The sequence below is a fragment of the Rhipicephalus sanguineus genome, chromosome 4, assembly GCF_013339695.2.
Source record: "Rhipicephalus sanguineus isolate Rsan-2018 chromosome 4, BIME_Rsan_1.4, whole genome shotgun sequence".
NCBI lineage: Eukaryota > Metazoa > Arthropoda > Arachnida > Ixodida > Ixodidae > Rhipicephalus > Rhipicephalus sanguineus.
The window spans coordinates 126,459,036-126,486,726 of record NC_051179.1 but is presented as its reverse complement, the minus strand read 5'-3'; the positions used below and the strand labels follow the sequence as shown (position 1 = coordinate 126,486,726).

Below are 27,691 nucleotides of genomic sequence, written 5' to 3'. Positions count from 1 at the left end.
AGACGGGCTGGCCTTGTCTACACTGAAGGAAGCATTTGCGGGCAGTGAAATTAAAGGGGTACTGACACAAAAATTTTGGCTTCGCGTTTTTTTGCTGCAATGTGTTGCTGAGAGCTTGTTAGTCATAACACGGCACACCATTTGCCGCAGCACGCGACAGATAATTAACTATAGGCTCCTCATTACTGGCCAGTGTCAGTTCCGGTTTCAAAAACAACAAGCCTCCGGGTGCAACTATCACTGCCTAGCGGGTGCATCGGTCGATCACGTCAGCACAGTTCGCGAGCAGCCGCCGAGAAGTAGGCTGCTGGAGCAAACGCGGCAAAAAAACATGGTGGCTATGACGTCATCATAACTTGTTGCAGCGTGGTCACGTGACGGAAGCAGGCAGTCCCCAGGGTTCCCTTTGAGAGTGTCAATAGAGCGAGGATGTCGATTGCTCACGCAAACTTCAATATTCATTTAAAATACCTTCCAAGCTATATTCGCTGTCGATATTTTGCAGATGATACACGCATGTTCACGGGAATCGATCCCGCATGCTATCTCGGCCAGAAATTTTGTGTCAGTGCCCCTTTAAGCTATCCTGATACATTTTGCTGAGTTCTCTTCGGCTTGAACAGATTATGCAATTTAAAAAATTTAACAATGCGCTCAAGGCATGCCTTTTTGTCGAAAAAGGACTGGATTCTGGTAACCAGAATTAGAAAACGGTGTCCTCCTCTGGGCCACACATGCCAGCAGCAGCATTTTGGCAAACAAGAAAAGAAGAAAATGCTTGTTCGCCGAGGTTTTGTGGAATGAATAATTTCAGTTTTCCTGCGAGTGAAGCAGCAACTGCAAAGAGCAGCATATTTTTAGGGGCGCAGCACCTTAGGGTCAAGGCTTGTCTGCTGTGTGGTGTCCGTGCTCACGGCACAGCACTGTGTAAGATCCTCTAAAAAAGGTTTAACAATAGACTAACATCAATCATAATTGAGACAGAACAATATAAAACATTTAGAAGCACAAACCCTTTATATTAATCGACAATTTCAACGTAGACATTATGGACTTTAGAACCTAACTTTGACGTCGACGCTCACTGTCCACTGTCATGGTGGTTAGAAAACCATTGCTATAGTCGAAATGTATGTATGTGAATGAAAAAAAGGTTCACAATAGACGAACAAAAATCATAATGGTGACAAAACAATATAAAACACCTACAAGCACAAATTTTTTATACTAGTCGGGGACTTCAACGTACCCATTATGGACCTTAGGACCGAGCTTTGTCATGGACTCTTTATGTCACTCAATTTACATTATGTGGGGCAATGCTTGGGTAACATATGCGAGACACAAAAAAAGGTTGAACAGTACGCTAACATCAATCCTAATCGTGACAGAGCAATATAAAACTCCTACAAGCACAAACCCTTTATACTAGCCGACAACTACAATGTAGACATTACGGAACTTGGGACCTAGCTTCACCCACTCGTCATCATTCACTTCATGGAGATGCGTTCCATTTCTTTTCCCAAATGATCAAATTCGGACAAAGGTCGCGTCCCAACGTATCGGCAGTAGACGCCGATAGCACTAAACAAACCCCCACCGATGCGCCCAAAGCTTTCTTTCATGGGCTCCCTTGTCCCTGCGCATTATTTTTTTTTTAATTTTAGAGACATTTTATGCACCGAAGACAGGAGAGCTTAGGGCACTTTTCATAGTGTAGTCCAGTGAAGCCAATCCTCTGTATATTTTCAAAAAAATATATTTTGCTTGTATCTTGCGAATAAAGCGCCTTTAAATCGTTTTTACTTGTTTCAAGACACGTAGAATCGAATCAGCAAAGAAAAAAAGATCTGCATTTTTTTTTATCGTTCTTGGCCAAAAAACTCGGTAGGGAAATTGTTAAAGTGTTCACCGCCAGAGGAGAAACTGGCTCTACGCGATTCGACCTGGGCAATAGGAAGAATCCCTTCCTTCTGCTCTTTTAGCCATCTGGATGTCTGCTCCTGCTATACCCTTCTCAGTCATGCTGAAAAGAAAGGCACATAGGTGTGTGTTGATTCATCAGTGGACACTTGACTAACGATGCTACAGAATAAGCGGGGAGACCGTGTTCTGCAAAGCGTGCATGACAAAGGACAATTGCACGGCTACGTTCAACGGTTGGTGCCTGTGTGTCACCTTAAACAATAACATTTCTTGTTTTCCTGTCGTAAATATACGTCGTGCACGTCTTCCTTTGAAATTAGTTGCATTTATGTAAGAATTTATTGTGCCCATATTTACGTTATTGGAGGCCTAAAACATTGTTTTGCCTGCCCATTTTGGCACTTAAAATGCGCTTTTTTAATGCCTAAAAACCCGGCCTCCAGTCACAACGCTTTATTGTGCCAGTGAAGTTTGTGGATAAAAGAACCTTTACAGCGACAGCGTACTAGTTCGTGATTAATCCTACAGTACTATCTGCATGTAACGAGAGCCTGGGGATGCTTTTCTGTTAGTCACGAATTTCTGAGGGCATGAGAGTCAAAGACGAGTTTCACGGGGAGGAGTTCAGCACATTTTATCAGTGCTGTGATTTCTCATTGCTGCCTTGACTATGTCGATGTGCTTTCCGACTTGTGATTTATGTTTTCCCTTTTAATTTTGTTAACCTCCTCCTTTCTCTGTAAAGCCGGCACCTCTTTGCAGAACCAAGAGGTTTTTTTGCATGTCTCTTGTGCCTAGTTAAATATATCATGCTCACTCTCTAGCCGTATGGTGTTATCGAGTTTTCAACTTTTCACACCGTCCTGTTTTAGGTATATAGCATATAATGAAATTATCTTTTCTTCTATTTATTGCAGGTTGTACTGGCCTTAGATGTTTAGAAACAAAGGCTACACCAACTAACTTATGACTTTCTTCTTTTTATGGGGTGACCGGCAGCTTTTCGTATGAATAAAGATGGATGTCAAGGGATATTTGCATTTCTCTTTTCCTTGGGAGTGCTCAAAAAACAAACAAAAGGTCACAATTAATAAAGCAGTTGATAACTTTTTTGAGCGTCTGTGTTTTCTTAGAAAACCTTGGATCGCAGATATTATAAAGTACACGCTTTAGGGGCCTCAGTGATATAGAACGTTTGCATCGCACTAAATTTTGGATGGCAAATGTTTAAAACTCGCTTCAAGCGCGTGGAGATGAGAGTGGGGGACAGTAGAGTGGGTGCAACGCTACCGGCGACCAGTTTGGAGTTTTCGAATAGGGGCCCCAAAAGTTTGGGGCCCCAAAGCCCTTTGCGGGTGCTCGGTTTGGGTCAAGCAGAAGCTAAGAGTTTTCGAATAGGGTCTGTGGTGCTTTGGACACTACCCCTATTCTAGGTCACTCTAGTCTTGGCCAAGAGCCGTCGCTTCAGTGGGTGCCGTAATGTTTGTTTGACACAAAGCTTTTGGGGCAGGCTTTGGGACTCCCGCTAAATTCGAGAAATAGCGTCACTTCATGGCAGTGACATGCGAAAGACGGCGCCGATATGCGATCTAGGCCGATGCGCCTCCATCCACTTCGAAAAGGTGCGATATAAGCAAGGTAACTGGAGCAGCTCCTACCGTTTCTTTACGGGAACGTTTCTTTACGGGCCTACAGTTTTGTTGTGCAACAAAACAAAACTTCCAGTTACCTTTTTCCGCATGTTGACGGCGTTGAGGTTCGGGCTGCCTACACTGCTGCTGGCGATGCTGAAACTTGCGAAGGGGTGCGGCGCAAGGGGAAAGCAGAAGCGGTTCGGAAGTACACAGAACAGAAAAAGATTTCTTCCCAACCACTTGTGCGCCTTCCCGAGCAAGATGTTGAACCAACGAGTCCATACAGTTTCATAATATGAAACCACAGAACACCGACACAAAATGATGAAACTCTATGAACTAGCTACATAGAATAAAGAGTAAGCACGAACACTGTAGTAGGCACGGACTACGCAGTGACTATTCTGTGGTCCAGACCACAGAATAGAGTGCAGCTTTATTCTGTGGACCAGACCACAGAATAGAGTTATTCTGTGGACCACACAATAAACTTGCGCCAGTTGCGCGCTGTGGGCTGTGCTGAAATGTTCTGTAGCCCAAGCAGCCCACCTCTCTTGACGACGGTTTCTGCGCACCAGACCACAGCATAGAGTCCCAATCTATTCTGTGGAGAAGACCACAGGGTAAACTGCAGCTTTGTTCTGTGAACTAGACCACAGCTTTATTTTGTGGACCACACCAAAGAGACTTGTTAGAGCCACCCTAGACTTGTGCTGTGGACCGTGCGCACCAGACATCGCTGTAGCCCAAACAGCCCACCTCTCTTGACGACGGGTTTCTCTCACAAATTGGTAGGGTTTATTCTGTGGTCTAATTCACAGAATAAGCACTGCGCCCTCCTCTCTTGACGACAGCTTCTCTCGCGAATCGCAATATTTCCTCGCAGCTTTGTGAATAAGTCCGGACCAAGGAGACCATTTCCGGGCATAGTACGCGAGATGGAAGACGCTTATGCGTTAAAGGTTCGAAATATGAAGGTGAAGCCCACCTTTGGCATGCTTGCTGGTCTCACATGCCAAAGCAGGTAAACTTGTCGTGAATTGAAGCAGCAAAAAGAAGGCGTATAATAATAAATGACAGCGGTTCTAAAAATTTCTGGACCTGATCTATCGAGAGCGGAACACTTAAGTCACTTTCACCACAGTACGTTTGTGTCATGCAAGAAGAAAATGTGCACTAAGATCTGCACGGGAGACTCAAATTTTGAGCGATCCCCCCGATTGTGCGAACACAGCCACAGATCTCCTTAAGAACACCGTCAACGCCACCGCGAAAAGGGAATCATAACGACAAAGGGCGACACTACTAAAATACTCTGGCCCTGATCTCTCGCGTCAGGACAAGCTTCAGTCACTTTCACCGCAGTGCATTAATGTCGTGCAAAAAAAGTGCACTGAGATTGGCAAGGGGCTACTTTAGCTGTTTCTGTAAAGTTTTCAGACGTTGACGATCATAAAGTACTCGTAATTATACGGCGCGTGCAAGTGTATCTAATTAAGTGACAAAGTGTGGTGTGTCCAGTGACAACTAGTAGGTTCGGTTCTCGCCAATCTTGCTGCGCTTTTTTTTTTTGCTTGACACAGGTGTACTGCGGCGAAAGTGGCTTAAGCGTTGCGTACTCGATGGATCAAGGCCAGAAAATTTTATACACGCTGTCATTTGTTATTATTGTTTTGTTTTCGCGGTGGCGTTAGCGTTCTTTTACGGGTGTTTTATGGACGCGCCCATTCAGAAGGATTGCCCAAACGCGCAGGGACGCACCTGACGGGACCCAGGGGCGACAGCCTCGTGGAGAACGTTGGGTTCCCCGGCGTAAGCGTCGAAACGCAACTTGATGACTGCATATAGTCGGGTAGCAAGAGGGCCCTGCGTGACACCCTGCTACCTCCGCCGGTGCTTTAATGAAGTTCACTTCTCTTTCTCTCTCTCAAAATTCGAGTCTCCCGTGCAAATGTTAGTGCACTTTTTCACATGACACAAACGTACTGTGGCGAAAGTGACTTTAGTGTTCCGCACGCGATAGATCAAGTTCACGAAATTTTAGAACCGCTGTCATTTGTTATCATTATACGCCTTCGTTTTGCTGCTTACGTTCACAATAACAAGTTTATCTGCGGCTGATATCAATACTGGCATATGTCAAAACATTGGAATCTTTCACGCATGCGCGTCTTCAATAGCGATTCACAAAACGGCGAGCACATATTGAGATTCGCGAGAGAAGCTGTCGTCAAGGGAGCTCGAGCGTTGGCAAATCGAAGTCTTCGTGGGGTGGGTTCAGTTCCTTCTGAGGGCATTAACAGTGCCTGTTCTGTGGACCAGACCACAGAATGAACCCTTGCAATTTGTGACAGAAAACCGCCGTCAAGGGAGGTGGGCTGCTTGGGCTACAGACATTTCCGCACAGCCCACAACTAAAGTTTATTGTGTGGACAACAGAATAAAGCTTCACTCTATTCTGTGGTCTGGTCCACAGAATAAAGCTGCACTCTATTCTGTCGGGCGAACGTCCTACCACAAAGCCACGGCGTTACTTGCAGCTGCTTCGGAAAAAAACACTACATAAATGCCATGTAGTGGAAGGAGTCTCCTTAACGCATTTTGTTCGACAGGTGTCACGACGAAAACGAGCTCATTCGGCGATTTGTAGGCGCATTTGGGAGGATCGCCGCTAAAAACACGCACGAACTTTCAAACAGCTCTAAAAATGGACAACTATGTCCATCTAGCGGAAAACATATCAACAAACAAACAGCAAACGCTAGATAATGTGCTGTTATCTGTGAGGCATTGTGAGACTCTTCATGGCCTCCGAGATGGCGAGCGCGCGGCGTGTATCTTGGAGGCCATGCGACTCTTGCTTTAGATTAAAAACCTGTACCATTCGCGCGCGCGCGTGTGTGTGTAACAATACACATTAGTAAGTATGCACTTAGTGGTTGAAGTGCGCACCAGGGTCCGGATTTCGCTATTGCGTTCAACTCTTAAAGGCGAAGCTTAAGGGTCCCCCAATTTTTTCTGGATGGATGGATGGATGTATACGGCTGTGCCCTTTAGATCGGGCGGCGGCTCACGCCACCTAGCCATAAAGTTAAGTACTATCACTATGTATTGAAGGATTGCAATTCACTCGTGCCTTGATTGTAGCCACCAATCGGTTAGCCTCCTCCTGGTTATTTCTACTCGTTTAAAGTCTATTTTGCCTTCACTGTCCCTAAACCCCAATGCTTTGAAATATTCCGCGCCATTATCTTGGACTGTAGGGTGAAGCCCTTTACAGAACATTATCAAATGTTCAGCCGTTTCCTCCTCCTCTCCACACGCACTACATAACGTGTCTGTGCCTTCGTATCCTGTGACCGCAGCGACCCTAATGTTTGGGGGCTGTACTATTTTGAGCATAAATGAACGTTGTTGTTCCATTTCGTATTTTAGGGGCGAAGCTAGTATTCAAGGGACCATAGCGAAGCTCCTTAAAGCGGCACCCGTTCGTCCCTCGTAGTGCGTAACCAGTCGTATCGCTAGTACCAGATCTTGACCTCCAAGGTGGTGCCGGTGGGAGATTTCTCCTGTGCGTTGTTGAACAATAAAAAATTCGCAGCGTGCGCGTTAACTAAAAGCCGAATTCTTCTGTCTCTTATTCCCCATTAGCAGCCATTGGCATGTTCCAGTAGGAAACGTTAGTAGAAGTAGAAGTGTAAGTGTTAGCTAAAAGCCGACTTCTTCTGTCTCTCATTACCATTAGCAGCCATTGTTTACCTCCAAGGTAGTGCCTGGTGAGATTTCTCCTGTGCGTGATTAAACAATAAAAATTTTGTTCAAAACGCCGTTGATTGATGAAATAAACCAACGAAAGACGCCAGATGTTTTCTAAAAGCAAAACGAAAGAACGCCAGATGTTTCTAAAGCAAAACGAAAAGACGCCAGCTGCTTAACGAAAGACGCCAGATGTTTTCTAAAGCAATGGTTTTCTAAACAATGAAAATTCACAGCGTACATGTAAAATTAAAGTGAGCTGCAAGTCGTCATAACTCATCGAAGCTTTAGTATAAACGCGCCCGATCTCACGTCGGTGATGATGTACTGGGCAGAATTCACGGAAGATTCACGGTTTACCGATGAACCTCCGCAGCTTCGCCCACTCATCATCATTCACTCCGTGGATATGCTGTGATTTTTTTTTATCCCTAGGAGAGCTTGTTGCTCGTGGTTTGCACTTTGCGGGTTGGCGCGGGGAGCGACTAAAAATGTACTAAAAAGCACGACCTCCTCTATGCTAAAAAGCCACCAAAACATGCCCGCGTTGCCAGGCCACTTTTTGGTGCGGTCTCTAGGAAATTCCAAGCGAGATGTACCTAGCTTTTCTTCATCGTCATCAGGCATAGCACAAAGTGAACATAATACCTTACAGATGTGTAGCGGGTAACACGATTCTAAGAAGTATGACAAATAAATGGCATAGTGGGTGCTTCGCTACTTCAGAAAAAAATTACGATGATTTATGGCGTAGTGGGTACCCTGCATGTGTATTGCATTAGTTGCCCCAAGAGAGTCTACAACGGGCTCTAGAAAGGCCGCTCTTCCAGCTTTCGCTGTGACTGTGCTGCGTGTTCCGCGCAGGCCTGGCAATATTTTTATTAGAACAGCGGTCTCGCAAATCAGGGAGAAACAGCGCGTCACTCAATGACGCGCTGTTTCTGAGATCGTGCTCCCTCCCTTGACAGAAAGCATTGAGGTTGCTAAAAATATGATAATTGACTTTTGAGAAAAGAAATACTATGACTTTGAATTGTATACTGGTTTGTGGTAGTTGGTAGGAATTCGCGGTACAGTTACTTCCGCTCCTCTGAAGAACGTGGGAAGAGCGTGTTTTACCCCTGTCCCACTTTCTTAAGAGGAGGGCAAGTAACTATATGACAAATCCAGTGTTTTCTTATGATTATCTTAACTTCACATTTTTGCATAAAAAATCCGTTACTAACCGTTAGGGAAAATTTTTTTCCGTTCCGGAACAGAAACGGAACAGAACTTCTTGCGGTGGAACGAAACTAAAACCGAAACGAAAAACACTTCGTTCCAACACCCTGCGTAGCCGCTTCACAATTGGCCTTCCAACGCCAGGGCCGTCAGCGACGCGTTGGCTATGACAACTGCACATACTAAAACAGAATTGCGGCTGATCCGACCAGGAGGCATGCTTTTATTAATGACATGACATTTTAAAAAAGCGAGCAAAAAATTCCAGTTGGGACCATAGCACCCACGAGCTCGAACGGGCAGGGCCTCCTTGGGGGTACTTCCCGCAAGAGCGATTACAAACTCGGGTGTACTGGTGGAAGGAATTACGAAAACGTTCTTCTACATGAAGATCCATAGATAAAGTATATTTGAGGAAAAGTGTCAGTGCGTTTCCACCGCTCACGTGCTCTTCCATGGACACGAAGCACGGGAAATTCGATATTGTTCCATATATGTATCCCTAGCATTCCCAGATTACATTCCGCGATGTTTAGCAACAGAAGTGAGACATTTTAGCGGCACGCGTGTAGTTATTGTTGAAGACTGCTTTAATTACGTACCATGCGATGCTTGAAAGGAGCTACCACCGGCGTTTCTAGTATAAACAGTGTCCGCCGATGAATCGCCGCCACACTTTCTCGCTACCGATTGTCCTAGACGTCACGAACCTCTGCGAAGAGCGCGTTTTGCCGTGAGGACTTGCACAACAGAAGCTGCGTCGGTAGCGTGCATGGCATCGTGACTTATTCGGGACGCACGCACAAGCGCCATTTATTCAGTGGAATAATTCTTGGTCCGTGATCGTGACAGGCGGCCCCAGGATCAAGCTGCACATGTTTTGACGCGCCGGCGGTGCGACTGCCGGTGATAGACACCCCCAAACCTGAGACCTGGCGCAGTTTGGCGCAATTTTCGTCGATATTATCAGTATGGCGCAGTAAATCCAATTTGGCGCACTTTGGCGCAGTTGGCGCAGGAGTGGAATCACTGATTCTACCAATACCAGAAATGGTGATATGCGGTATGTTCCATAGCTTCGCAATAAATATAGCCCGAAATCATTACAGCATAATCTGCCACACATTTTAAATAAATATAAAGATGTAAAGAGTTGCTCACCGAAGGAACTTTGAATGCATTTGATAAACGTGATGGCTGAACGTATTTTTATTATCATTTTTCGTGCGGCAGAGCCAATAGTGTACGATTTCTTGCAATCCTTGCTTATATTTCTTTCTTCTGATGTATCCAATATGTTTTCATCTTCGTATTATTTTGGTCTTCTTTTGTGCATTTGTGTAAATAATTTATTTTGAGTCTCTAACAACGTTACTATTTCTTTGCAACCACCATATATGCCTTGTCATAAACCATCAGCCCAATCAAGCTGTTTTTCCAACAGCTTTTAGCCAACAGTATTTCCGAGAACCTTAGCATTTCTGGCAATAAACCTGTACTGTATTGTATGCTATTCGTGTCATGGGTTGCTGGTCATGCTGGTCATGCACTAATGCCCTCTCATGACAGCTTGGTTTGCATCAAGGTAATCAAACTGCTGGAAGAGCGCCATGACCGGGTACGTCATGTATGTCATACACAAATGAATGACATCATATAAGTCATGATCTGCAATTTATTTTTGTCATGCACATATAATGCATTGATAATTGTGGTGTATATCAAGTGAATAAAACGGGTGCGAAACTCCAAGACCGTGTCATGTATGGGATGACGTACATATGACATGATATTCATGTTAAATGACCTGTCATTTGTGTTCTTGATACACCCAAGTCATGTCCTGCCAATTTTGGCATATACCAACTTAATGAAAGCGCCGCGAGAGCACCAAGACCGTATCATGTGTATCATGACGTACATAATGTACATGACATGATATTGACTGTAAATGACCTGTCATTTGTGTTCTTCATACACCCACGTCATTGTCCTGCCAATTTTGATAATTCTCAACCTAATGAAACCACCGCGAGAGCACCAAGGCCATGCACGGCCGGTCTGGAGGCGCGCGCTCGCTCCCGTGCTTACGGCCTGAGCAGCCGGCGGAAGTACAATGGAACTTTTTCTATACAGGCACGACGGTGCGCTCCGCGTGAGGGCGTCGCGAGCCAACCCCCCATAAAGTCACTGGAACGACCCCCCAAAGCGCGTTGCGCCGCATGCCCTTCGTATTGTAAACTAGCTGTGCCCGGCCAAATTCTCGTGCTAATTACTTCCTCCGTTTGTAGGAAGCGGTGAAGGAAGTACAGGTGCGTGTGGGGACAGTGCGGCTTTCTCGGCACTCGGCAAAAGAAGACGCACACGCAGCGCTACTAGCTACAGCAATCTTTATTTTTAAGACCCGACCACCTTATATACGGTGGAGGCGAAAAAGCTTGAGGCCAGTCTTCTTAGATTCTCACATGCGCACAGAAGACTGCATCTGGATCGCGTGAGCTTGGGATTCTGTATGTATGCAAGGACTAAGCGTAGTGTGGTCCGACTTGGGCTTTTATTCTGTTTTTGTGTACTTTAGTGCTTGTTTGAGGCTATATGAGTGCGTGCTATTTCATGTCATATTCTTACCTTGTATGTTTATTTCTATTTTGAACAATGTATTATTATTATTATTATTATTATTATTATTATTATTATTATTATTATTATTATTATTATTATTATTATTATTATTATTATTCCGGCTACTGTGATTGCGACTCAAAGCTACTTGCTGAAGACAGTGGCCATGGCCATTATGCAGTGACTTTCACCTTTTTGAAGTATTTATTTCAATATTAAACCAGGAATTATGATGCCTTCAACAAAAAATGTGCAGTTTTGTTATTTTCAAGTACAGCGACGACCGGCATGTGCGTTTGAATTAAACATTTCCTAAACCATTTTCCCCAAAGAATAAGTTTTGCGTCATTTCTTACGCCGGTCGGTGACGTATCATGCGGCCGAGCCTTGTGGTGCGACGCACGGTCGCACATGCGCGCCAAATGCAATATTCATCCTCTTATTTATTCTCGAAGTTACAGAAAACTAAAACAAGGCTTTGTTATAACAGCGTCGATGCTCTGCCGAGCAGCAGAAGCGGGCGTATGAGCGGCCTGCGCCACCGCTTCTGAAAAGCGGAATTTACCAGAGTCATCATATATACTTGCTACCGTGTTTCTATTGCATTGGTACCATGCATACCATATAGAGTAACTTGAGAAAGGGCCACGGTAAGTCTGAAGCCAAGCATTCCCTGCACGCGCTAGCCTCCGCAACGGCCGGGAGCGGGTTGGCTCGGAGCGTCCCCACGAAGTTGCGGCCATAGGTAGAAACAGCCCCCTTTGCGCAGGCCGTAAAGGAAGGAGCGAGCGTGCGCCTCAAGACCGACCGTGGGCCATGTCATGCGTGACGTACATGATATGCATGAGATGATTTTCATAGTATGACCTGTCATTTATGCTCGTTGACACCCATGTCATGCGCTACCAATTTTGGTAACACTTTTCCAGACCTCAATGTTTTACATTTTTTACTCGCGGGTTGCGCAGACTGAAGGCTGAAGATATTAGTGCAGCAAGAACGGCAGCGATAGGGGCGCGCAGTCCAAAGTTATTCAGCGCGTTTCCTCCATCGCCGTGGCGTTCGGCGCATTCTTTTCCCGGCGCTGCAGTTTTAAAGCTAAAAAAAGTCTAAAAGCGTCAGTCTATTCGGCGTTTAGTGAAAAACATGCTAAAGAAAAACGAAACCCAATAACAATTCCTTTTTTGATGCAACGCCATCATCACTTCTAGCGTTACATTTATCCAATCACAGGCCAGCGCTCTGTGTCGTCATTTCCGCTCGCAATAGTTATGGCGAGCGCCACTACGCGTTGATGCGGTCAGCACCAATGTAGGCGCTTCAGAAAAAGTGTTGGAGGGCACCTTTAATGAAACAACTGTGAGCACCAAGACCGTGTAATGTACGTACATCATGCATACGTAACATGCATGACAAGATTTTCGTGTTATATGACCTGTCATCTGTGTTCATTGCACATCCATGTCACGTCCTGCTATATAAATATTAATGAAACCACTGTGAGAGCACCAAGACTGTGTCACGCATATCATGACGTACGTCACTTATTTATGTTATGACTTGTCATTTACATCCATCTCGTGCTCTTGTTATGTGATGGCACACCGCAATGCAGCTTTCAAAACGTTAAAAATCATCCAATGGCAGTGTCTTTTGGATGTGTAAAGCAGTTGATTCGAGGCATATAGCATCATTTGTCGAGAGAAGAGCGAACAATTTCTAGCTGACTTTAAAATTTAATTGTAAATTTCCTGCTGCATGCAGCGCTATACTCCTTGGCTCACATCTTCGCAGGAGGCTCAACTATCGAGCGGCAGAATTTCTCGACCATGTTCAAAAGGTGTTGCAGGGCCCCTTTAAACCAGCCTTTCACCGTCACCTCTAGTCAACAAACTCTGCCTTCCCGGCCACACCTGCCCTTTAAGGGAAGCCTGTAGGCCCTTCACCTTTACGGCTACTTCTTATCATGACGGCAGTAGTGTGGTCCGTGACGTGTTGTTTCCGTGAAAAAGATGCATTGCAGCGGAAACACGACAAGGGACACTCTCCCGTGTACATGCAGATGTGTTTGACAAGGTGTTTTTTCTAAAAAAGAATTCATTGCAGTAAATGCAGGAGAAGGGACGCTCTCCTGTGTCAGCGCACATGTGCTCACTGAGGTAGTTTATCGTCACAAACGATGCACTGCAGTGGGCACAGGAAAATGGATGCTCTCTTCAGTGCGTGCGGACGTGTTTCATGAGCACTGGCGTAAATCACGGGGGGGGGGGGGGGTTCCTGACCCCCCCTTGTGTTCAGGCTGGAGGGGCGGGAAACGCCATATATTTGAGATCCTTGAGGGCTATGTATAGTGCAATCAAGTTTTTACAATTAATCCCGGTTTATATTGTAGTGTGAGTAGGCCTGTGTTCAATACCCTTCAGCTGTGTGAGACTATTGAAATCGCAATTGCCGCTTGACCGCTTTCGGAGAAGAAGCAATAGAACTGTGCAATTACATGAGCTGGGAGCCCATGCTGGTTTTTTTAAATATTATTTCAAAGCATGATATTACTTTTTTATATAAATAAAAATAAAAACAAAATGGCCGCCATGACAAGATGTGTGCCCCCCTTCGGATTTTAGCTGGATTTACGCCATTGTTCATGAGGCCGCTTTTCCGCGAAATGGATGCATTGCAATGCACACACGAGAAGGGACGCTCTCCTTTGTGGGTGTGCACGTGCTCAACAAGGTAGCTTTTCAATGGAAAGGATGCGTGATACTGAACACAGGATTAGGGAGGCTATCCTTTGTGCACGCGCATGTGTTTCACGAGGTGGTTTTTCTGCGAGAAGGACGCACTGCAATGATGGCAGGAGAAGGGACGCCTTCCTGTGTGCACGCGCATGTGTTTGACGAGGTGGCTTTTCTGCAAAAACGATGCACTACAGTGGACACATATGAAGGGACGCTCTCCTTTGTGAGTGCGCATGTGCTTATCAAGGTAGCCTTTCGTCGAAAAGGATGCATTGCAGTGAACACATGAATAGGAACGCTCTCCTGTGTGCGTGCGGATGTGTCTGACAAGGTGGTTTTTCTGCAAGAAGGATGCACTACAGTGGTCACAGATGAAGGGACGCTCTCCTGTGTGAATGCGCATGTGCTCAACAAGGTGGCTTTTCACCACAAATGATGCATTGCAGTGGGCACAGGAATAGGGACGCTCTCCTGTGTGCGTGCGCCTGTGCTCATGAAGGTGGCTTTTCTTCACAAATGATGCACTGCAGTCGACACAGGAAAAAGGGCGCTCCCCTGTGTGCGTCTGCATGTGCTGATTTAGATGGCTTTTCGTCACAAACGATGCATTGCAGTGGACACAGGAAAAGGGGCGCTCTCCTGTGTGAGTGCGCACATGAGCCACCAGCTTTGAGTTATGAATGAACGCAGCTGGGCACAAGTGGCACTGGAAGGGGAGCTCGCCCACGTGTTTCTGAAGGTGATTGTTCATAGTTGACTTGTCCAGGGTCACATAGGTGCACTCCTGGCAGGAATGCAGTCGAGCTTGTACAGAGGCCAATGAAGAAGACTGCTTCAGGGACGCAAAAGACAAGGAACCTGCAAAGCCATCGAGAGCACACAAAGGCAATGCAAATTATGTGTCATACACTATGTGGAACTAAACTGCAGCAGCAGGCAATACACAATCTTGCTTTACATGCAAGCGAAGTAGATGACAACCTTGTCTCGCCCAAACGAAAGCTACTGTTATGGTAACAGTACACCAACCCAGCACATTTCACAAAAATTGGCATCTTGCTGTGCATGAATGCTTTGCTCTTACATACAAACACCAGGTGCCAAAAAATGGAATCTGATTTAGATGTCATACTTAGTGATGTTACCGAGGGCTTCTGATTTGGAGCAATTTCTGGAGGAAACAAAAATTCATTTTGGAGCACTTTGGAGCAGCAAAAATTTCTATCTTGGGGCAATTTGGAGCAGGTAATTTTGCATCCGGGAGCACTCTGGAGTAGCTAATTTCACATCTTGGAGCACGTGGCAGAATCAAGTTGCATTTGCATTCAAGCACCTGAATAATTATGGTGCTTTATGAAAAGCTAGAAATATTTCGATTCATTGCAAATCTCACGGAGAAAATCATCTCAGAAGCACTTCGTATTTCACTCGATAATGCAAAAATAAGGGCATCATGTAGTTAAGTGTTCTGGAATAACCTCTTCAGCGATGATTTCAGCGACCTGAAGGCGAAAGCATCTTCCCTTTTTTTTCTTCTCACTCGATGCATTGATCCTCCCTCGCCCTCTTCTGAAAGATTTCTGCACCTAAAGTGGTTATGCACCGCCTCCAGGATCGGAGGCATTGCAAGTTTTCTGCACTTCCCCTGGTTTCGTGGTGCCTCCGTGATCGACGCACCGAGCACGGAGGCAGTGCAAAGCGACTATGTCATGTGATGACGTCATCATATGTGACGTCACGGTGTATGACGTCATGATGGCGCCCCAAGTTTTGGCGATCTATAACGTCATGATGACGCCATTACGTGACGATCTTTTGCATCGCTCGTGTTGACGCCGCCGATGCCGCCGGTTAATATCCGCGTTTGATGAGGTACCTAAGATTTTTGCATTAATCTTGCCTATCGAATGTTAACAGCCTAGCCGTTAAAGGGACCAACAACTGCCCAGAATATCAAATGAGATGACTCCACTGATGGAAAGATAGTCCATCGCGTTGACCCAAACCAACGCTGTTTTTTTCGTGAGAGATGGATTTATATTTTTATTTCTTAATTGAAAGTCGCGAAAAATGACCTGTGGCGCCTCTGGCGGCAGAAACATGGACGATCCGATGAACCCGGCCACGTGACCATTGATTGCTGTACGCGGTCGACGATTTTTTTGTTAGTATTGAAATATTGTTCGCTTCTTTTATCAAAAGGTATTACTCCATAAAAATGTACATGTAGGCCTGCGTTAGTATTAAAGTGGCGCTGCCTTCGCGTGACGTAATGATCCCATGCTCGTCAGCGCGTCTTGAGCATCTTTTCAGCGTGCTCATACAACCGTGCACGCAGTTTCCAGGTGGCTAAGGTTTTGGAGCGACATAGTTTTGCTACCTACACTTCGTCTCAGAAATCACGCGCGCTGCTACTCGGCGCGGCCGCGCATACGTGTAGTGACGTTTTCGATGACTTGGCTTGGCTCGTGCATCGAGAGAATAACGACGCCGGCACAAGCCACCCATGACACAGGCGCAGGCAACCTTGAACGCATGCGCACAACGCGGTACAAGTACAGGGAAGGTGTATAATGCCACATCATCTCATTGTAACAGCTTGTTATTTTCAAAAATAGTTGAAAAGCCATAAACAAAGGTGGTTAAGCATAGTTACAGGAACTCATGCGAAAGCAGAACAGCGATAGCTTTCACAAATCGCGAGAAGGGCTGGCGGCATCGCTATCAATTAGCGTTGCTGGAGGAAAGGTACGTCCGTGTTTAGAGCCTTTCAGATTGAAAAATACTGCTTGTAAAATAACTACGTGCTTTTGGGATTAACTACTGCAGCTACAAAAACTGCGAAGGGTGATCTGTCTGTCGCGCCAGAAAAAAATGTGTCGAGAAAAATCAGTTGTCGGTCTTTTTAACAGCCTGGCCTTACATACCAAAATGGCCTCCACCATGTCACCTCTGTGCCGTGCACTGAACAGCTTCCCTGATCATCCACCTCACAGAGTGGAATGGCTCCTTAATTTTTCTTTTACTTTTTTATTGCGAAAGCCATAATGTGGACGCACTCGACATGATTTTGCCATCGCCGTCAGTTTCCGCATGAAGTCAAAATTGATAACATCGCCCCGCGCTTCGTATGTTCTACCCGCGAGTAAAAGTTTGCGAGCGATGGCAACGAACGCGGCTGAAGCGGAGAGAGAGAGAAATTTTATTGAAAATAAACGAACCCAAGTCCGGGTCCACTAATAAAAAAAGGGCAATGTTTAGCCATCACACAGCCCTGAAAGTTTCAAATGTCCGAGTAGCGCCTTCACGATGTCTGGGGAGGAGTCCGCCAGCCACTCCTCCAGGGTCGCAGGTCTTAGATTGGTAGGAAGCGGAGATGAAACAAGCGCGCCGTCTACTTTGCGCGGAGGGCGCATGCGATATTGTCACGGGCGGAGAAGGGCAGCGAATGACGACGACGAAGTGCTGGGCGGAACGCGCTTGGACTGCGACAGCGTTGTACGCTTTTTCTGTTAAATATACCCTGTGTATAAAGTTTCTTCCCCGTAACATTTTTGGTGGAGGTGCGGGGTACGACTCGCTATACAGCACCAGGAACTGGATCTTCGCAGCGGACGGCGCGTTGCAGCTGCCACGATGACGGATCAAGCGACCCAGTGTGAACAAGATCCGTCAGGCCCACAGCCGACCGTTGTGGTGCAGCCCCGTGATCCTGGCACATTCAACGGCACAAGCGGCGTGGACGTCGACGACTGGCTGGCTCTATATGAGCGCGTCAGCAGCAGCAACCACTGGGACCCAACGCTGATGCTGGCAAACATCCTCTTCTACTTGCGTGGCACTGCAAAACTCTGGTACGAGACGCATGAAGAAGAGTTGACAAGTTGGGATGTCTGCAAGCAGAAATTGCGCGATTTATTCGGGAAACCTATTGGACGACAAGTGGCCGCAAAGAAAGAGCTCGCAACTCGTGCCCAGACGGCCACAGAGCCATACGTCGCTTATATACAGGACGTGTTGGCTTTGTGCCGCAAGGTAGACAAGGACATGGCTGAAGAGGAGAAAGTCGGGCACATACTGAAAGGAATTGCCGATGATTCTTTCAATTTCCTATTGTGCAAGGATTGCTCGACGGTGGAGTCGGTCATAGCAGAATGTCGTCGCTTTGAACAGGCGAAAAGTAGGCGCATCATTCAACGCTTTCACCGCCTTCCCAACATGGCAGCTACGTCCTCCTGCGAAGATCTACCCGCGCTACGTCAGCCACCAGCTCCGGAAAACGTCACCAGGATTGTCCGTCGGGAACTCGAGGCTATGGCACCCGTTATGCCTGGCGACAGCACTTCAGGAAACAACTTCGCTCCTGTTTCATTAATCCAGGCCGTGGTCCGCCAAGAGATTGCGAATATGGGCATTTCACCGACTTTTCAAAATGCTAGTTCTACTCCCGTCTCGGCTCCTCCGGTCGTTGCGGCTGCTACTCCGAACGCCACCTTCTCGCCCCGACGAAACCCGGCCGAATGGCGTACACCTGATGATCGGTGTTACGTTGCGGGGTTGTGGGGTTTTCCTTGGGAAGAACCACACCGCTCGGCTGCTGGGTACGAACTGCTTTATTGCCAAAAAACGGCGCCTGCTCGCGAAGGCGCGGTCCGTGCGCGGCGTCCCTCGTGAAGGGAAAACGTAACCCAATCTGCCTTGTCGCTCTGGCCGCGCGGCTGAGTGACCGGAAGCCGGTGCTTGCGAGTCCCGGAGCGGCGGCACGCCTATTTGCCGGGAGCGGCAGTGCGTCGCCTGTAGAACATCACATCCCTCCCCTCTTAGATGGAGTCCCCGTAGCGGTCTGGGGGCTGGCGATGTCGTTGCGGACGTGATGCCGTTGTCGTGGCCGGCTGCGTCGCTGGTTGTTGTGGCCCTGGCTCTTCTGTTAGGCTGAACCCTGATGAAACAGGGGAATCTGCTGGTGGATCCAGCATGTACGGGGCCGGCACGGTAGCTTGCCGAGTTGTTGCGAGTTGCTCTCCGTGCTCGCTTTCTATGCGGCTTTCCGCCTGACTCTTCTCGACACCGGGTTTTATGTGGTCTAGGTGCCTTCGAAATGTTCCCGTTTCACATTTAATCATCCAAGACCTGTGTCCGAGCCTCTCCGTCACCGTTCCCTCCATCCATGCAGGGCTGCCGATGAAATTCCGGATGAATACTGACTGCCCCACAGAAATTTCCCTCGCGGAGTTGCAGCCCCTGGTGTTCGAAGGTGCTTCCTCAGGCGGCTGGGGCTGGAGTTTTGTGAGCGCGGTGACCATGTCGCGCCCGAACATTAATGCGGCTGGTGTTTTGCGCGTTGCCGTTGATACGGTGCTGTGCTGCTTAAGTAGGAACCGCGCCAGCCTGCATGCAAACGTTCCTGTTTGGTTCTTGGCTAACGCCTGTTTTGTTTCGGACACCATCCTCTCTGCCTGGCCATTAGTGGCGGGATGGTAGGGGGCGCTTGTGACATGTGTAACCCCGTTCATCTTTAAAAACTCCTCAAATTCTGAGGAAACAAAAGACGGGCCATTGTCCGTCACTAGCTTTTTGGGGAGCCCAAACGTTGCGAAAAGGTTTCGCATTTCCTCGATCATTGTGGTAGTCTGAATGTTGCGCATGCAGCGCACTTCCAGCCACTTGGTGTACGCATCGACCACCACTAGCAACATCCTCCCCTCCACAGGGCCAGCAAAGTCCGCATGAATGGTGTGCCAAGGTGTCGTTGCGCGCTCCCACTGAGGCATAGGTGCCTTGCCTGGTGCCTTTTGGTGCTGGCGACATATTACACAGTTTCTTGCCACCTCTTCAATATCGCTGTCAACAACTGGCCACCAAAAGTAACTTCTAGCGCAGGCTTTCATGGCGACAACTCCTCTGTGGTTTTCGTGGGCCAGGCCCAGCACGCACTTTCTCGCTTTTGCAGGAATGACCACCCTAGCGCAGGCTTTCATGGCGACAACTCCTCTGTGGTTTTCGTGGGCCAGGCCCAACACGCACTTTCTCGCTTTTGCAGGAATGACCACCCTGCAGCCCCTAATAAGGCAGCCCTCCTGAATAGAGAGCTCGGCCCCGAGCTTTCTGTATGCTGCAAACTCTTCATTGGCAAGCTTGCGCAATTCGCCGCTTCCGACAGCTGCTTTCACTCGAGACAACACTGGGTCTTGTCGGGTCATTTCAGCAAGTCGGTTTGGTGCTAGTTCAAAGCTTGGCGTGGAAACCAACATGAGCACGTCTCCTGGCGGATAAGGCTCATCGACCTGTGCTGGCAGCGGGAGTCTGCTGAGAGCGTCTGCGTTTTGGTGTTTTTGGCCTGGTCTGTACACCAAATTGTAATCATAGGTGGCTAGCTTGAGGCACCAGCGAGTCATTCTAGGCGATAGTACTGACGGCACTTGTTTCTTTTCGCCCACGATACCAATCAGTGGTTGATGGTCTGTCAATACGGTCACGTGCCGACCGGCGATGTACTTGTGAAAATGGCTGACACCGTATACTATCGCCAATCCTTCTTTGTCAAGCTGGGAATAGTTCGTTTCCGCGCTTCCCAATGTTCGCGAAGCGAATGCTATGGGTGCCTCTCGGCCAAGAGCGTCTTCCTGAGCCAGCACCGCACCGATACCGTACGGTGACGCGTCTACGGACAAAAGAAGGGGCTTGGTTTCATCGTAATGAGTCAGTACTGTGCAAGTGCGGACCATATGTTTCAGTTCCTCGAAGGCGGTTTCGTGCTCCGATTTCCAGTTCCAGGGCGTATTTTTCTCTAACAGTTTGTACAGCTTGGCTGCGACATTTGCCCTGTTCCTTAAAAAGCGGTCGTAAAAAGATATCAACCCAAGAAAAGCTCGGAGAGACGTTCTGTCAGTTGGTTGTGGTGCCCGAAGTATGGCCTCGATTTTGCTCTCGGTGGCGTGCACCCCATTGGCGTCAATTCGGTGTCCCAGGAATTCCACTGACGTGATGCCAAAGTGGCACTTATCCTTCTTGAGGCGTAGGCCTCTCTCGCTTAGCCTTGTTAAAACCTGGTCAAGATGATGTGCGTGCTCAAAGCATCTTTCCCGCTGATAATAATATCATCAAGGTAAACACTCACCCCGGGAATTCCGGCCAGTGTTACCTCCATCATGCGCTGGAAGATGGCAGGTGCGGCGGATACTCCGAACGGGAGCCGATTCACTTTAAACAGTCCCTTGGTCGTGTTCACCGTGAGGAGCGCTGCTGTTTCGTCGTCGACTTTCAGCTGTTGGTAGGCTTGGTACAAATCCAACGTCGAGAAGAGGGTTCCGCCGCGCAAATTCGCGAACACCTCCGCTGTAGTTGGAAGAGGGTAGGAGGCCTTCTTCGCCGCTGCGTTAACAGTGCTCCTGTAGTCACCACACACACGCAATGTTCCATCATTTTTCCGAACGAGGACCAGCGGTGTCGCCCAGTTGGAATGCTGTATCGGTGAGAGGATGCCCTGATGTTGCAGGCGATCAAGTTCATCTTCCATAGGCCCCTGCAGGGCAAGAGGCACAGGACGAGCCTTACAAAACTTGGGGCTTGCGTCTTCTTCCAATTCCAGGTGAATCAAGGGGCCTGTGTAGCCGTCAATGTCCTCTCTGAACACGTCTGGGTGTCGTGAGATGACTTCCCTGATCTCATCTGCTGGATGTTCCACCTGGTTGATTCCGTGGACCTGGATATGGAGAGGCGCGAACCAGTCCCGTCCCAAGAGGTTGCATCCAGCTCCTTTCATCACCAGCAACGGTAGCACGCAATCGTCTGACTTGAACTTCACCCGAACATGTGCGGTTCCCAGAACACGCAGTTCTTCTCCCGACCAAGTGCGCAAGTCGAGTGGCTCCCTTGAAAGTTGGGGGGCGTTCCTTGGCCACGCTTTGTGGTAGGTCTCCTCGCTTATCAGGGAGCGTGCGGCACCCGTGTCAACTTCAAATTGCAGGGATTTTCGCTCTACTTCCACGTCTACCAGGAACTTGGGGCAGTGTGTGCGCCCATTTACTGCATGCAGCTCGTACGTGGAATCACTGCTTACAGTTTCGTCATACGGTAGGGGGTTGACACTGTGCGTTTGTTGCCTGGTGTGTGTGCGTGCTTCCTTTTCTTGCTTCTTGCGTGCAATGCAGGCGTCTCCGATATGGCCCACTTTGGCGCAAAAACGTCACTCTGCTGTTTTGAATTTGCACGTCGAAGGGTCGTGCCAGCCATCACATCGGTAGCAACGGCGTCGGGAAGGCGGTTTCTTGTCTTCTTGCTTGTTGGGAGTAGCCTTGTTGATCTCTCCGGAGTTCGTTGCCGCTTTGATTCCCCGCTGCTGCCTTGACGCACTCTCCGCTGATAGGGCTATATCCAAAGCACGTTGGAAGGACAGCTCCTTTGCTGCAAAGAGGCGCTGTTGGAGATGTTCGTCGCGGATGCCGCAAACGAATCTGTCTCGCAGCATTACGTCCTGTGGCAGCATTGTTGGGTTCCGTTGTGAAACGGGCTCTTGACTTCCCCCTGACGATGTCGATGTTGCAGGCGTAGCCGCTAGCACACCGAAGTTGCAGTCCACTGTCAAACTCTTCAGGGCTGCGACATAGCTGCTTATCGATTCGCCGGGGTTTTGGTCTCGTCGCTGGAACACGTACCGGCCGTAAAGCTCCGATGGTCTTGGATCGAAATGCCGCTGGAGAAGTGTGACCAGCTCGCTGAAGCTGACCTCTCCAGGGGTTTTCGGCGCGATCAGCGCACACGCAGTCTCGAAGGTGTCCGCGCCGCATAGCGTGAGGAGGAAGGCCCGTTTCTTCTCTTCGTTGCTGATGTCGTTCGCCACAAAGTAGAAGTTGACGCGCTGGATCCATGACGCCCAGGACTTTCCCGAGAAGGGCTCGATGGCGCCGTACATTCCTCCTGTAGCCATGGCACGTAACCTCGAAGCTGCGCTCGCTTCACAACTCCTGCCTCGTCGCCAGTGTTACGTTGCGGGGTTGTGGGGTTTTCCTTGGGAAGAACCACACCGCTCGGCTGCTGGGTACGAACTGCTTTATTGCCAAAAAACGGCGCCTGCTCGCGAAGGCGCGGTCCGTGCGCGGCGTCCCTCGTGAAGGGAAAACGTAACCCAATCTGCCTTGTCGCTCTGGCCGCGCGGCTGAGTGACCGGAAGCCGGTGCTTGCGAGTCCCGGAGCGGCGGCACGCCTATTTGCCGGGAGCGGCAGTGCGTCGCCTGTAGAACATCACAATCGGCCCATATGTTTCACATGCCATCGGATAGGACACATAGCCCGCCATTGCCGCAGCCGTTGGACCTCATCACCTCGCCCAAGCTTCAACAATGGGGGTTCCCGCTCCGAACGTGCGCCATATGCTCCGTCCTTCCGCGCTGAGACAAGTGCGGAGCGTTTTAGGGGCGAAGCTCCTTAAGGCGGCACCCGTTCGTCCCTCGTAATCGTCATCGTCGTAGTAGTCCGTAACAAGTCTTACGCTTTGACCTCCAAGGTGGTGCCGGTGGGAGATTTCTCCTGTGCGTTGTTGAACAATAAAAAATTCGCAGCGTGCGCGTTAACTAAAAGCCGAATTCTTCTGTCTCTCATTCCCCATTAGCAGCCATTGGCATGTTCCAGTAGGAAACGTTAGTAGAAGTGTAAGTGTTAGCTAAAAGCCGACTTCTTCTGTCTCTCATTCCCATTAGCAGCCATTGTTTACCTCCAAGGTAGTGCCTGATGAGATTTCTCCTGTGCGTGATTAAACAATAAAAATTTTGTTCAAAACGCCGTTGATTGATGAAATAAACCAACGAAAGACGCCAGATGTTTTGTAAAAGCAGAACGAAAGAGCGCCAGATGTTTTTCTTAAAGTGTAGTAGTAGTAGTTGTATGTAGCCACCTCGCCCGATCGTCAACGGGCGAGGTGGACCGGCAACGGCGCGAGGACCCTGCCGTACGAGAGTTAAATCACACTAAAAGACATACTTTGCGGGCGATACACTCTAGTGAGCTTTCAACTTTTCGTCTTAATGTACATGATAAAGAAATTATTTCTACGAAAAACGCAAGGCACACCTTGAGCAATATATTTGGTTTTGGGACGCTAAATGGAACCATGAGGCGATGCGAAGCCGGAGCACTTGCACGATCGCGTTCCGTTGGCTTTCGTTGGGCATGCTACCGACGTCGCGTCGTGGAACGCGCGTCCTGTCTTCCCTCTAGCCTTGCCTTTAATTCGCACAGGGCGAGCGGGGAATGCGGTCGCTCTTGGCGCTCTTTCGCTCGGGAGCGGACTTCTTCCTTGCATTTCACCGATCACAAGTGATAATGAAGGGACCACGTAAACCAACAGTACAATAAAAGTTTGATGTTTAATATATACACGATGTTTCACACTCTTTATATTATGTACTGGGCGCATTTCACGGAAGAGTTTCACGGTTTACAGATGATTCCCTCCGTAGCTTCGCCCCACTCATCATCATTCACCCCGTGGATATGCTGTGATTTTTTTCAGAACATCGGACCAGCCGCTCGCCATCGCCCCAGCGCCGTCAGTCCCGCTCGCCCCAACCTCGCCGTTCTCGGTCTCCTTTTCACCGCCACTCGGGAAACTAGCCGGTGCAGCCCCCGGAGGTGACGCTGCATACACGACTTGGACTGCAAATCCTCTCGTTACGCCTGACAAGCGATGCAACCTTCTTGACATTCTCGTTGATGGTATACCTATCACTGCTCTCATTGATACTGGTGCACAAATATCTGTCATGAGCTCAGACCTCCGCCGCCGCCTCCAAAAAGTTCTAACGCCCGCGATTACATCTACCGTCCGTATAGCCGATGGGAGTACTCCTGCTGTGCTTGGAATGTGCACTGCACGCATCATCATTTCTGATCATCACACTTCAGTTCTGTTTTCTGTACTCGAAAATTGCCCTCATGATCTCATCCTTGGCATCGACTTTCTGTCCACGCACGCTGCCCTTATTGACTGCTCAGCAGGACGTCTCCGGTTGGAACTCCCTTCGTTCTCAGATACCACCCCTGCCGGCCCATCCCGTCTCCGCTCCCTCGAGTTTCTTCGACTTCCGCCGCAAGCCGCCGTTCAAGTCCAGCTCTCACCCTTCCCACCAGTACCTGATGGCGATTATGTTGCTGCCCCAATTCCTGACGTCGCCATGACGCGCAATGTCGCGCTCCCCAACACGGTGGCGACAGTTACAGACAATCGAACTTCGTTTCCCATCCTCAATTTTGGCTTCTCGGCGCAAGTTCTTCCTCGCGGGATGTCACTTGCACATCTGACACCACTGGCCGACCATACAGTTTCCGCCTTGACCCTAGAATCGCCACCCGATTTGACCCTAGACCCACCATCCTTGTGCGACCACTTCACGCCAATGATAACCGACGAGCTCACTTCTGAACAAGTCTCTGCTCTCCACCGCCTCCTCGTTTCCTACGAGGACATCTTTGACTTCGGCGACCGTAATTTGGGAAAGACATCCGTGGTAACCCATCGCATCGATAACGGTGATGCCCGACCCATTCACAGACGGCCCTACCTTGTGCCAGGTCCAGAGCGTGCTATTATACAACGGGAGGTGGATAAAATGCTACATAAGGGCATAATCGAACCCTCTTCCAGCCCCTGGTCCTCCCCCGTTGTGCTTGTTAAAAAGAAAGACAATAGCTGGCGATTCTGCGTTGACTACCGCCATCTCAATCACATTACCAAGAAAGATGTGTATCCCCTCCCGCGTATAGACGACGCGCTCGACTGCTTGCACGGCGCCAGGTATTTCTCTTCAATAGACCTGCGCTCAGGGTACTGGCAGATCGCTGTGGACGACCAAGACAGAGAGAAGACTGCATTCGTGACCCCTGATGGACTTTATCAGTTTAAGGTGATGCCTTTTGGCTTATGTAATGCTCCCGCGACTTTCGAGCGCATGATGGACTCTCTCCTTCGAGGCATGAAGTGGTCCATCTGTCTTTGCTATCTAGACGATGTTATCGTTTTTTCCACTACTTTTGAAAACCATCTCACTCGCCTGTCCACCGTGCTTGATGTTTTCTGTGTACTCGACCATCTCGTAGACGCTGCCGGCGTAAAACCAGACCCTGGAAAAGTCCGTGCAGTTCGAGATTTCCCCACACCCGGCTCTGCTAAGGACGTCCGCAGTTTTCTTGGACTATGCTCCTACTTCCGTCGCTTTGTCCAGAACTTCGCCGAAGTAGCCCGTCCCCTGACCTGCCTGCTGAAAAGGGACGTCGCATTCACCTGGGGCCAACAACAAGCAAATGCCTTCTCATCACTCGTTGCCACCCTCACCAATCCGCCAGTTCTGGCACACTTCGACCCGTCTGCCACTACGGAGGTCCGTACCGATGCCAGTGGCCACGGCATAGGCGCAGTGCTTGCACAACGGCAACAGGGTATACACCGCGTCGTCGCGTACGCAAGCCGCCTCTTGTCGCCATCGGAACAAAATTACTCGATTACAGAACGCGAGTGCTTAGCTCTCGTCTGGGCCATCGCGACATTCCGACCATACCTGTATGGCAGACCCTTCTTGGTTATTACAGACCATCATGCGCTTTGCTGGCTCTCCTCGCTCAAGGACCCCACAGGACGCCTCGGTCGCTGGGCGCTGCGCTAACAAGAGTACACATTTTCTGTATCCTATAAGGGCAACTTCACAGGGATGCCGACTGCTTGTCTCGGCACCCAGTCGATCCGCCTGAAACAACGGAAGATGAACAAACACCACTCGTTCTCTCCATTAGCGACTTCGTCAACATAGCTACTGAACAACGCCGCGACTCATCTCTGCGGCCTATTATAGATGGTCTGCAATCTCCGCGGCCTGACCGTTCCCTACAGATGTTCGTCCTTCGCAACGACATCTTGCACCGCTACAACGACCACCCTGACGGTGCTGAGCTTTTGCTCGTTGTTCCTGCGCATCTCCGCTCGGATGTTTTGGCCCAGCTTCATGATGCACCCACCGCCGGACATCTAGGGGTGTCACGCACGTATGACCGCATTCGACGGCGATTCTTTTGGCCTGGCCTCTACCGTTCTGTGCGACAGTACGTTGCGGCGTGCGACCTCTGTCAGAGGCGCAAGACACCTGCGTTATTGCCCGCTGGCGGTCTTCAGCCCATTGAAGTCCCAGATGAGCCATTTTTCCGAGTCGGCCTCGACCTTCTAGGACCTTTTCCCGTGTCGGCCACCGGTAACAGGTGGCTTGCCGTCGCTACCGACTACGCAACGCGGTATGCCGTCACACGCGCACTTCCCACCAGCTGCGCTACTGATGTAGCCGATTTCATTCTTCATGACATCATTTTCCGTCATGGTGCTCCTCGTCAGTTGATCACTGACCGCGGCCGCTGTTTCCTATCTAAAGTAGTCGACGACCTCCTGCGATCTTGCTCGACCCACCACAAGTTCACGACAGCGTATACCACCCACAAACGAACGGCCTCACCGAACGCCTGAACCGTACCCTGACAGACATGCTTGCAATGTACGTGTCTGAGGACCACCGCGATTGGGACATCAACCTACCTTTTGTAACATTCGCATACAACTCTTCACGTCACGACACAGCTGGATTTTCGCCTTTTTACCTGTTGTTTGGCTACGACCCGCCTTTACCCATGGACACCATGTTGCATTCTGACGCCGACTCATCGACTGCCTATGCTCGTGATGCACTGGCCCGTGCTGACATCGCCCGCCAGGTCGCCCAGGATCGTTTATGCGCCTCGCAGGTTAACTAAAAGTGTAGT

General features: G+C 48.9%; 2 protein-coding genes and 1 long non-coding RNA gene across 3 annotated transcripts in view; 1 reads left to right on the top strand and 2 right to left on the bottom strand.

Annotated features, from left to right (window-relative positions):
* LOC119390650 (gastrula zinc finger protein XlCGF57.1-like) overlaps positions 1-3,949 on the bottom strand; it is a 504,324-nt gene extending 500,375 nt beyond the window's left edge. Inside the window, exon 1 of the mRNA XM_049415137.1 lies at positions 3,659-3,949. Coding sequence (XP_049271094.1) covers positions 3,659-3,670 — 12 coding nt within the window. The 5' untranslated portion in view covers positions 3,671-3,949. The remainder of the gene's footprint in view (positions 1-3,658) is intronic.
* Positions 1-27,691, bottom strand: part of LOC119390647 (gastrula zinc finger protein XlCGF57.1) — a 389,923-nt gene that overhangs the window by 267,363 nt on the left and 94,869 nt on the right. The gene's annotated exons all lie outside the window — the stretch shown is intronic.
* LOC125758205 (uncharacterized) overlaps positions 13,876-27,691 on the top strand; it is a 70,311-nt gene continuing 56,495 nt past the window's right edge. Inside the window, exon 1 of the long non-coding RNA XR_007415970.1 lies at positions 13,876-13,979. This is a non-coding gene — a long non-coding RNA (uncharacterized LOC125758205). The remainder of the gene's footprint in view (positions 13,980-27,691) is intronic.